General features: G+C 36.7%; 1 protein-coding gene across 2 annotated transcripts; it reads right to left on the minus strand.

Moving 5' to 3' along the window:
• Positions 1-1,253: 1,253 nt before the first annotated feature.
• Positions 1,254-4,620, minus strand: LOC105054019 (flavin-containing monooxygenase FMO GS-OX5). 2 transcript variants are annotated; one of them, XM_010935389.4, is made up of 8 exons: positions 4,021-4,620; positions 3,677-3,747; positions 2,863-3,012; positions 2,555-2,637; positions 2,271-2,409; positions 1,823-2,002; positions 1,583-1,732; positions 1,254-1,487 (listed from the first exon to the last, which is right to left on the minus strand). In XM_010935389.4, exons 1-7 carry the CDS (start codon positions 4,550-4,552, stop codon positions 1,589-1,591), a joined length of 1,299 nt encoding a protein of 432 aa, XP_010933691.3. In that variant the 5' UTR covers positions 4,553-4,620; the 3' UTR covers positions 1,254-1,487; positions 1,583-1,588. The 2 variants fall into 2 exon arrangements, with proteins under 2 accessions (XP_010933691.3, XP_010933690.3); XM_010935388.3 differs by having other exon boundaries at positions 1,254-1,732; positions 4,021-4,619.
• Between the last annotated feature and the right edge of the window lie 7,471 nt (positions 4,621-12,091).

The following is a 12,091-nucleotide window of genomic DNA, read 5'->3' on the forward strand; positions in this document are numbered from 1 at the left end:
TAACTCCTCACTTTCATGATTAAAAGGGAGACCGGAAGCCACACGCTTCATTGAGATAACGAAGGAAAGGGGTACAAAACGGTTGACACAAGATCAACCAAGGAAAAAGAAACATGAACCAAGGAATAAACTAAGAAGAAGCAAAAGTACAAGCCTTACCTAACTTTAAGAAAAAGAACTCTTTAGATGTTTGGACAATTCATTTGTAGCTGACAAGACTGACGTTTAAATGCTCAATATGGTCATATACGCATCTAGCTATCTAGGAAGCCTTGAAGTAAGAAACCTAGATGGACGATGTTTTGGAACTGTCTGGAGCCCAACTTCCATTGATCTCTCTCCGGCTAAACGAAGGAAGTGTGACACTTCCCCGAATTTTATTAAATTAATGAAAAAGTTATTTACAGAAAGCAGAGTACTAGAGGGAGAGGGCTAGAGTGCATAGAGCTTATATTTCTTTGAACGGAGTACATAGAGTTTCTTGTGACTGTCTAACATACCATTCGAGAATAGGCTTTTGCATTGCACGGAATTAATCGTGGACTCCCTTGTAAGAAAAATTTGGAAATTTCTTTTATGCCTAATTTGCCAACAAAGTACAATCACTAGCTGATTCCAATCTCTTTTGAATGATATTCTTTCATCTTAAGGATGTCCAGAGGCATTGCAAATTCAAAATTATGAAATCAATAGAAATTTTTACCCATCATAAGTAATTTCCTTTAAATTTTAAGCTTAAAATCCAGAGAGAGTAAATATCTTATTTAATAGTCTCAAGGCAAGAAGTATGAATTGTTATTTTTCTGGAAGTTCATCCACTGTCCTTGCTTTTCCTTGCTCTTCTTGATAGTTGTGGTAGCTAACTTATGCAAACTTAGTTCAACAAGTTGGATTAACTAAAAACAATAACGACATCTAAAACTTCAAGAGAATTTCTTCTGCCCATGAAAATTCAAGCACAAGATTTTTCGTACTCAAGAAATGAATAAATTCTTTCCCACCCAACAACTGAAAAACTGGCCACAACTTGAGCCTACCTGAGTCCACATGCATGGCTGCAATTTCAGCACCACCAACCCAAAACCAAGCCTGAAAGCATGTTCCCCTGGCTTTCCCAGTTGACACCTTACAGGTGCACTCTCTTTATGATGAATTTATGAGATCAACTTTTTCACCATATCCATCAAATATAGGTCACACACATGATCAAAGCTTTTAAAATTAAATTTGTCAACTAGAAACCAGTCTCAATATCCAATATCAAGCATACAATGTTGATGATATTTATTTTTTGAAGGAATAATCATGAGTCATAAGCTTGGACATTTGTAACAAGATTGACAAGTCTTTGAGCCTTTCAAATCTTCACTACCGCTCAAATCTTCTAAAGACTGTGTTCTTGAATGTATGAGGAGGCGTGGCATTAGCAATAACTATTTTCTGGCTCAGAATGACAGAAGAATTGACTCTATTAACAGCTCAACTTCCTACAAAGAGATGATGGCTTGGATTTTATAATCCATCATGATACAGAATATCAAGTAATTTGAATAGATATTCAATGTCATAACATCAGCACCACCCTTGTCTAATGGTCAACATTCCATCTGTCTCGATACCCATCGCCACGATGATCATAAATTCTCTCGATTGCTGTGTCATACATCTGGAATCTCCACTTCTCTATGGGTGGCTCACCAACCTCAGCAGCAAGCCAATTCATGTACTCAGCCTACTTATAAGAATATATGAATCATTAGGCACGAGGTCAGATGTAACAAGAGCTAAACTTTAAAAGAGAATAAAAAAAAAATGAACGTGCCATTGAAACATTATCTGTAAGTGAATGCGTATGGTGTTTTGGCTTCCCTCTCTTTTCCATTTGTTGATATAAGCTGTTAACAGATGCAATCATGTCCTCTTCTGGTGGCAGTGCAATCTTACTGGACAGAACTTGCGCTATCCATTTGGACTGTAACTCCATCATTAGGAAAATGATGGCCTGGAAATAGCATTGATAAGTTAATGTATGTCTTTAACTTTGTTATTTGATTAGCATTTTGCATTGTCTCCACAGATGACATTACAAAATTTATGCAACCCAAGACATTACAATTCATCAATATATTACTTTCTAACGTCCGACTGAAAAAGTTTAAAGAACTTAAGCAGCATGAGTTTAGTGAAATCTCTGTCCCCTAAGGTGATAATGACTACCAAACAGCATGGAAACATGCTGAAGGTGATGATGTCATCAAACAAATACCAACCTTATAAGGTAATCCCACAAAAGATAGCCATGGAGCTACCCTTGGAGGGAAAACATGCTTATACAAAGGTCCAACACGGTTGTCTTCAATGTTTACAGTATCATCATCTGTTTCGAGAAAAGGGAAATGGTACTTGTAACTGCAAACAAACATCAGTGTTAGAAGGAAACAGTAACTAGAGAAAGCCGGATACTTAATTAATAATGCTACCTCGCAAGTTTTCTACGGTAACAGAATTAGAACATGAAGGTATCAATGGAGGAGGAGGAAAAAAGGCAACATACCCTGTGCAGTAAATGATCACATCTGCAATTAGTGATGAACCATCAACAAAGTCCACCTTACCATCTTCATGAACACAGTCTACCTGCTTGAAATAATTTAGACTAACTTTTATCGAGTAAATAAAGGGTATCCTTCTACCTAATATTTTGATAATTGTAATAGCTTTCTGTCATCATCTTTATTCCTCTGTTTTTGTTTTTTTTGGGGGGTAAAGATTCCTCTGATGAAATATTTAGTGTTAATGCTTCTTCTGGTGCAAGTTGATACATAGAAAAACAAAATTAAATCAAATTTAAGGTCAAAATACCATTAAGTGCTGCCAAATGTTAATATGACCATCATGTTTTCCAACTTCAGTATTCGTTGATCTTGATGCTAGGTGAACTTCTTTGGCCACTTTTGATATTTCTCTAGATATATCATAGGCACTGGCTCCCATTCCAATGACAACCACAATCTGCACAATAACAAGATAAATATGCAATTTTTCTGTTCCAATGTAGCAAATTAAAGAAACAAAATAACATAGATCGGATTCTATCAAGACATAGGCTAACATCAAAACACATGTTATCAATCTAAAATGGCCATGGTATAGAAGGCAGTCACTTGAAGACCCTTCCAATTTTAGCACGAAGAAAATGAAAGTCATATAGATCTTATTGTAATACCTTAAGCGCTACCTTTCTTTCTATCGTCCTATAACTCTCAGGAACCGCTCCTCTAATTTATTCTTTCATTCAACTCTTAGTCTCTTAGGTCATCTAATTAGCTTGCTAAATTTCAAAGAAGGAGACAGTTCATTCTCATCCATCAACAGATCTATTGATACTACCATTTCAGAATATTTATATCATTATGATCATTACTCATAATACAACTCAGATCAGGTAAAACTACTACCTGACATATATTAATATCTTGCTCTTTAGTCATAGCTGAGAAAGGTAAAATCACAAAACCATGATTCCCAAGTTGGATGCCTCCATAACTTGGATATACTTATCCTCAAATCACTTCTAATGTAATATTCTTAAATTTAGCACGAATCAATTATAGTCTACAGAAGTAAAGCAAGCTAGCTTTTTAGCCAAAAAAACAAAAACAAGGTTGCTAAGAACCTGGTCTCGAAATGGTTCTGGAACACGATAGTTGTGGCTATGTACTTGCTTTCCAGGCCATCTATCAATACCTGTCACATATTTTCAAATTAAACTTTCAGCATATTTAATCAGAAAATGAGAAAAATGTCTCTATAGCATTGAACCTAAAAAAGATGAAGCAAAACATAACATGAAGGTCATGAGTTGGCCTATGGGCCTCCAGACCCTTAGAACTACAAGAAAGCTTAATAAATTCCAAATTCTACTTCTCTTGGTTTCTACTGACTGCAAGGCTGACTTACAAATGTGAAATTTGACCACCCATGGTTCGCATATGCCGGGAGGTGGTCACCTACACTCACCTGCAATCGTTGGAACGCTGGGTTCGGTGTGGTGCCCATTGCACACCACTACGGCCTCGAACTCTTCCTTCTCTACCTCTGCCTCCGCCTCCGTCCGCCACTCCACCACCCACTCGTCCTTCCTTCGACCCATCGCCACCCGCACCACCTCCGCCCGGAACCGCACCGCCTCGAGCACCCCGGAGTCCCGCGCGAAGGCCTCGATAAATCTGAGAACCTCCGCGTGGCCCGGGAACGCCCGCCGGTCGCCAGGGGTCTTCGCCGGTTCCGGAAAGGGGTAGTCACGGAATCCCATCAGCAGGCGGGGGAGGTTGGTGCGGAGCGACGCGTAGAGGCTCCCATGGACAACCCGCCGGGCCGGGTTCAGGCCGACCGGGTCGGAGTCGGTCTCGGGATCGTACACCCAGGTCCCGCCCACCCGGTCCGCCTTCTCGAACACCACAACTCGGTGACCCTCCCGGAGAAGCTCTCGGCTGGCGACCAGACCCGACACTCCGGCCCCGATCACCGCCACCTTGCACGACCGGGACATTTTTCCTTTCTTGGTGCTGCCTCATTCTGTTGGCACTCCCCAGTTCATGGTTATATTTGTGTCCCTCATCGTGTGGGACCTACGTTTTATCAAAATATATAGAAAAGAAGCGTGATTTTTCACTGAATCCGCCGGGAAGTACCGAGGGCGGCGGCGGCGGCGGCGGGGAGAAAAAAAAAAAAAAAAACATTGGATAGGAAAGAAAGGTAGAAAAAAACTGCATTTGTCAGACGATCGAATGATTAATGTTATTTCAATTTTGATAAAATTTTACAATATTATTTTTAACATCAAAAAATTATATATTGAATTATTTTTATTTTAAAATAATAATAATAATTATTTTAAATATCTTGTTGGGATCTATTGTAATACCCCGGTCCAAATTGGACCCAAAATCAGCCACAGCCCACAAAAAAAAAAAAAAAAAAGACAGGGGAGAAGACTCCCGAAGGGAGTCTTCTTCCTCCGTTCAACGGCTCCCAATCGGAGTCGGAGACAAGCTCCCTCCGGCCCTATTCAAGGAGGAGATCCCTCCTCTCTCTTTTCCATCGAAAATCCTGGGGCAAAACGGCGGCAATCGCCGGAAATTCCTCACGGAGATCCATCCCTGTGCCGTCCAATTTCTCGTCGGAAAAGCTTCACCGGCGACGGAGGTAAGCCTCCTCCCTTTCCTCTCTTCTCTCCCTTCCTTCCCGTGCCGATGTGCATGCTCGCCGGCGACCGGAGTCGCCGGATTTTGTTGCAGAAGAAATCTTTCTTTTTGCCGTTTTTCGTCGTCGGTGGTCACCGCCGACCACCGATTTGGCCACCTCTTGCCGTCAGATCACCTCTCCTTCGGCCGCCAACCATCCCCGCGCCGGCTGCACCACCGGCCGGCCAACCAATGAGGGGATCAAAGATCCCCTGTTTCGGTCAAAAACAAGCTGCGGGAAGAAAAGAAGAAGGAAGAAGAAGAAAAGAAAAGAAAAGAAAAAAAAAAAGGAAAAAGAAAAAGAAAAAGGAAAAAGAAAAAGAAAAAAAAAGAAAAGAAAAAGAGAAAAAGAAAAATAAAAATAAAATAAAATAAAAAGAAGAAGAAGAGAGAAAAATTTTCTCTCTCTCCTCTCTCTACCTTCTCTCTCCAATTTCTCTCTCTAGATTCTCTCTCTATTTTTTCTCTCTTTTTATGGATTTTATCTCTCTAGAATCTTTCTCTACTCTCTCTCTGGTTACATCACAGACCCTAGGATAAATTTGAAATAAAAATATGATGATTTGAAATTGCTCCGAAATTCGTGCGGTAGATCTGATCCCAGCCGATCCTATTCGAAATTGTAACACTTGATTCACCCTGATAGGATCTCTGATGATCTCGACCATGATTACCTCATCGGAAGGATACGAAGATTCTCTCTCCACTTTTTCTCTCTACTTTCTCTCTCTAGAATTTTCTCTCTCTTCATGAATTTTTTCTCTCTAAAAGTCTTGTGGACCAATGGAGGGTCTAGATACTTAGACAAATCCTAATTTTGGTTAATTCTAAGAGAGGTCCTAGATTTGTGTTATTAGGATCGATTATCGGATAATTTTTTTCATATATGACTTTTATATTTGATCAGGGTTATGAAGAGATGATTGTCTGCAAATGATATCGAGTGAAATATTTTATTAAAGATATTCATAAATTAAAGAAGAACATTGATTTCTATGCTTGGGTCAGTCATCGGTAAAGGTAAGAATTTCTGTACATGATCACCATTATATATATGCTATTTTACTGTCGGTCTTGCATCGTTGGTTTTACATCGTCAGATTTGAGATCGATAAAATTATAATACCTGAGATACTGTTATTTGATTTTGAGCATGAGTATGTTAGGTCAATATATGTGTATCAGAGATTGATGGCATGATTATATGGATATGACATATCTGAATTGATCATAATGTAAGACAGAATTGATTTGATGAAATCAACACATAATGATTAAAGGAAAAGAAAGAGATATATGATATGGACTAGCCTTGTCATATGGAACAGCCGGCCAGGAGCTTATGTCTGGGACAGCCCGCCAGGAGCTTATGCCTGGGACAGCCCCCACTGGCTTACAGGTGGATCAGCCGGCTAGGAGCTCATGCTTGGGACAGCCCGTCAGGAGCTTATGCCTGGGACAGCCTCTCACGGGCTTTTGTACGTGGGACAGCCGGCCAGGAGCTCATCCTAGGACAGATTTGAAAGACTTTTTAAGTGGATTCGATCCGGATGATGACTGAGGTATAGACTTGGATAGTTCAGAGCCAGAAAGAAAAGGTTAAAAATCATGTGATTATGAAAAGAGAAATGAAAGGTAAGATATGAAATAATTGTTGAATAAAAGTATTTCGCCTGTTAACATATGATGATGCATCTATTTTAACAAGACAGAAAATTTATGAATGTTTGCATTATTCTGGACATTGAACATGAGATTTTATATCTTACTGCTTATCCTTATTTTCAGACTATATTACTATATCAGTGTGATATGAGAATTTTTACTGGGCTGTAAAGCTCACACCCTTTCATCTTTCTTTTTCTTCTCAGAGTTACAGGATGCTTATGATTGGCTATGATCTGGATTTACAAGTGAGCAGAAGGATAAATAAAGTGTCATAGTATCTGATCAGAAAATTGAAGAAATTTAAATTGTAATTATGCAAGATTTTATGAATTATTATTGAAATTAAATATTATGGTTAATGAGATTGTAATGATTTAATTTGGCATTGCATATTCTTTAGGGCTTGCTCTAAGGAGTGTGCGGCCATCACGTATCCGATCCGGATGTTAGGTTCGGGGCATGACAGAATGGTATCAGAGCTTAGGTTATGAACATTGGAGATTACGATATAAATGATTAGGATGTGATAGAATAATATCATAGCTCAGGTTTAAGACACCAGAGATTATGAAGAGATATTAAAACTTTATATAAGATCTGTAGGATGTGACAGAGTGGCATCTGAGCTTAGAGGTTAAGTTACGTTTAATTGGAGACAATGATACAAGTGATTAGGATATGACAGAACAGTACTAGAGCCCAAGTTTAAGGTCATTAGGGATTGTCATATAAATGATATCAAAACTTGATATTATAATCAATAGAGTATGATTGATAAAATCAAAGTTTAAGATTATGATTATTAAAGGTATGATAGAATGATATTACAATTTAAGTTATGATTATTAGAGAATATGATTTAAGTGGTATTTAAGCTTAAGATTATAATTATTGAAATTATGATTTTAGTGATATTTAAACTTAGGTTATGATCATAAGGAACATGATAGACATAAAACAAACGATCCGGTAATTAGATTTCGAGTCAATAGATATTAAGATGAAATTTATGTATAAGTGGCATATGATATCTATAATAGAATTGACGAGTTATATCTTAGATTTCAATTAGTAAGGTTAACCTAAGTATGAAAAGAGTTGATCTTGAAATAAAGTGGGAGGTATTGATAAGTTATGTTGAGTATACTAGATGATTTTGGAATGTAAAATTTATATGATTGAAGATCATGATATTTTTTTTTAATTTCGATGATAATTGTTTGAGCATTATAAATTTTGGACTTATCAAAGAAAGTTAAATTAGAGTATGGTCTAAGAAGAAATTACATCATATGAGAGAGAAATATTTTTGAACACTGAACCCATAAGAGGTCATATAAGAAACTCAATTTTAAATGAAAAATGTATTTGAATTTTTATTATGAGAATATGAGATACACATTTTGGAGAAATCTTTGGTTACTCAAAATATCATATTTTGAATAGGATTCTTTGATCTTTCAAGTTGCATTGAATCTCAAGTCAAAAGTTTATTTTTCTAAGTGGATCAAAAGTATTTTGATATTGTTGTTAATTTAAAGAAAAAAAAATTATTTTGTCAGAGTATGATATACAGGTTATGATGAAATCTTTAATAATTTGAATTACTATCTGTGGATTAATTTTTTTGTTGAAGATGGTGAAATGTATTAATTATTCAAGTCAAAGTTTAGATATTTTTTTTTAAAATTGAACTAAGACATCTTGCTAGTGTTAAATTTTGAATGACTTATACAAGGGACAAGATTTTCTATGGATTTATCGATTAATATTAAGGGTTGTGATGAAGAGAGCTCTATAAGAAATAATCAAGTTGATTCTACTTAAGGATGTTGGCTTGAGTTCTTTTAGTTATCAAGTTAGAATTAATTCTTTTAAAAAAAAAATTGATTTAAAAATTATCTAAATGATTATAAGGTAAATCTAAGATTAACTCCAATTAATTCTAGACATGTCAGATTTTTGAAGAGTGATGAAACTTATGCAATGATTTCAAACATAGAAAGTAGATCAAGATTTAATTTTTATATGCTATACCCGAAGGTAGTAAAGATAAAGAAACTTAAAATTTTACCCTAAGTCTTATATAAAATTTGAAGGTTAGATCTATCCTGGATTGATCTAACATATAAGAATATTTTATCTTTGATAGACTTATATAATTTGGTAAGTTGAGGTCAGAGTGCGCAGCAAAAGCATGATGGTCTGAATTGATTAGAAATATTAATTCTTTAAATCAAAAGTTATGATGGAATACATTAGTTGCAAATAAGGAAGAATTTTATTGATAAGAAAAGGATGCTACAGATTTTGATCTAATCTGATTATAGCCAGATAATTATAGATAATATCAAGAAATTCTAGATATCTCAAGTTTATTAACAGCTTGATAGTTCTGATATTAGTTCAAACTTAGAATGTTCTGACATAGATCTCATTTTTTTTTTTTAAAAAAAATTAATATTATTATTCGAACTGATATAGAAGATTGAGATTTTTTTTTAAAAATGAGAGTCTACATATAAAATTTGTTGGAAGGTCAAGAGAAGAAAGAAATCGATGATTGTGAAGAGTGCCCGATGTTTGACCTTTATTTATTTTTCTATCATAGGCAGTCTAAGATAATTATGAATTTTGAGTGGAATGTATTAGATAAATAATGGTGGTATATTAATACAAGTCTAAAATGTTACGGTTCTTCGAAAAAGTTGAGAAATCAATAAGAGGAGATGAATTTGAAATTTTAAATAATTTTGTTATAACAAGATCATGAGAAATAAATAATATATAAGACATTATTGTAAGTTTGAGAATGATAAGAAGAATGTATACTTTGAAATATATCTCAACAACATAACTTAATTTTGAGGACGAAATTATTTGAAGGGGGGAGAATGTAACACCTCGACCCAAATTGGGCCTAGAATCAGCCACAGCCCACAAAAAAAAAAAAACAGGGGAGAAGACTCCTTTCGGGAGTCTTCTTCCTCCATTCAACGGCTCCCAATCGGAGTCGGAGACAAGCTCCCCCCGGTCCTATTTAAGGAGGAGATCCCTCCTCTCTTCTTTCCATCGAAAATTCTGGGGCAAAACAGCGGCAATCGTCGAAAATTCCTCACGGAGACCCATCCCTGTGCCGTCCAATTTCTCGCCGGAAAAGCTTCGCTGGCGACGGAGGTAAGCCTCCTCCCTTTCTTCTCTTCTCTCCCTTCCTTCCCGTGCCGATGTGCACACTCGCCGACGACCGGAGTCGCCGGATTTTGTTGCGGAAGAAATCCTTCTTTTTGCCGTTTTTCGTCGCCGGTGGTCACCGCCGACCACCGGTTTGGCCACCTCTTGCCGCCAGATCACCTCTCCTTCGGCCGTCGACCATCCGCGCACCGGCTGCACCACTGGCCGGCCAACCAATGAGGGGATCAAAGATCCCCTGTTTCGGTCAAAAACAAGCCGCGGGAAGAAAAGAAGAAAAGAAAAAGAAAAAAGAAAAAGAAAAGAAAAAGAAAAAAGAAGAAGAAAAAGAAAAGAAAAGAAAAAGAGAAAGAAAAAAATAAAAATAAAATAAAATAAGAAGAAGAAGAAAAGAAAAAAATTTTCTCTCTCTCCTCTCTCTACCTTCTCTCTCTAAATTGTCTCTCTATTTTATCTCTCTAGATTTTTTTTCTCTTTTTGTGGATTTTATCTCTCTAGAATCTTTCTCTACTCTCTCTCTCTGATTACATCACAGACCCTAGGATAAATTTGAAATAAAAATATGATGATTTGAGATTGCTCCGAAATTCGTGCAATAGATCTGATCCCATCCGATCCTATTCGAAATTGTAACACTTGATTCACCCTGATAGGATCTCTGATGATCTCGACCATGATTGCCTCATCGGAAGGATACGAGGATTCTCTCTCCACTTTCTCTCTCTACTTTCTCTCTCTAGAATTTTCTCTCTCTTCATGTATTTTCTCTCTCTAAAAGTCTTGTGGACCAATGGAGGATCTAGATACTTAGACAAATCCTAATTTTGGTTAATTCTAAGAGAGGTCCTAGATTTGTGTTATTAGGATCGATTATCGGATAATTTTCTCCATATATGATTTTTATATTTGATCAGGGTTATGAAGAGATGATTGTCTGCAAATGATATCGAGTGAAATATTTTGTTAAAGATATTCATAAATTAAAGAAGAACATTGATTTCTGTGCTTGGGTCAGTCATCGGTAAAGGTAAGAATTTCTGTACATGATCACCATTATATATATGCTATTTTACTGTCGGTCTTGCATCATTGGTTTTACATCGTCAGATTTGAGATCGATGAAATTATTATACCTGAGATACTGTTATTTGATTTTGAGCATGAATATGTTAGAACAATATATATGTATCAGAGATTGATGGCATGATTATATGGATATGACATATCTGAATTGATCATAATGTAAGACAGAATTGATTTGATGAAATCAACACATAATGATTAAAGAAAAAGAAAGAGATATATGGTATGGACTAGCCTTGTCATATGGAACAGCCGGCCAGGAGCTTATGCCTGGGACAGCCCGCCAGGAGCTTATGCTTGGGATAGCCCCCACTGGCTTACAGGTGGATCAGTCGGCTAGGAGCTCATGCTTGGGACAGCCCGCCAGGAGCTTATGCCTGGGACAGCCTCTCACGGACTTTCGTACGTGGGACAGCCGGCCAGGAGCTCATCTTGGGACAGTCTTGAAAGACTTTTTAAGTGGATTCGATCCGGATGATGACTGAGGTATAGACTTGGATAGTTTAGAGCCAGAAAGAAAAGGTTAAAAATCATGTGATTATGAAAAGAGAAATGAAAGGTAAGACATGAAATAATTGTTGAATAAAAGTGTTTCGCCTGTTTACATATGATGATGTATCTATTTTAACAAGATAGAAAATTTATGAATGTTTGCATTATTCTGGACATTGAATATGAGATTTTATATCTTACTGCTTATCCTTATTTTCAGACTATATTACTATATCAGTGTGATATGGGAATTCTTATTGGGCTGTAAAGCTCACACCCCTTCATCTTTCTTTTTCTTCTCAGAGTTACAGGATGCTTATGATTGGCTATGATCTGGATTTACGGGTGAGCAGAAGGATAAATAAAGTGTCATAGTATCTGATCAGAAAATTGAAAAAATTTAAATTATAATT

The sequence above is a fragment of the Elaeis guineensis genome, chromosome 11 (genome assembly GCF_000442705.2).
Source record: "Elaeis guineensis isolate ETL-2024a chromosome 11, EG11, whole genome shotgun sequence".
Lineage (NCBI taxonomy): Eukaryota > Viridiplantae > Streptophyta > Magnoliopsida > Arecales > Arecaceae > Elaeis > Elaeis guineensis.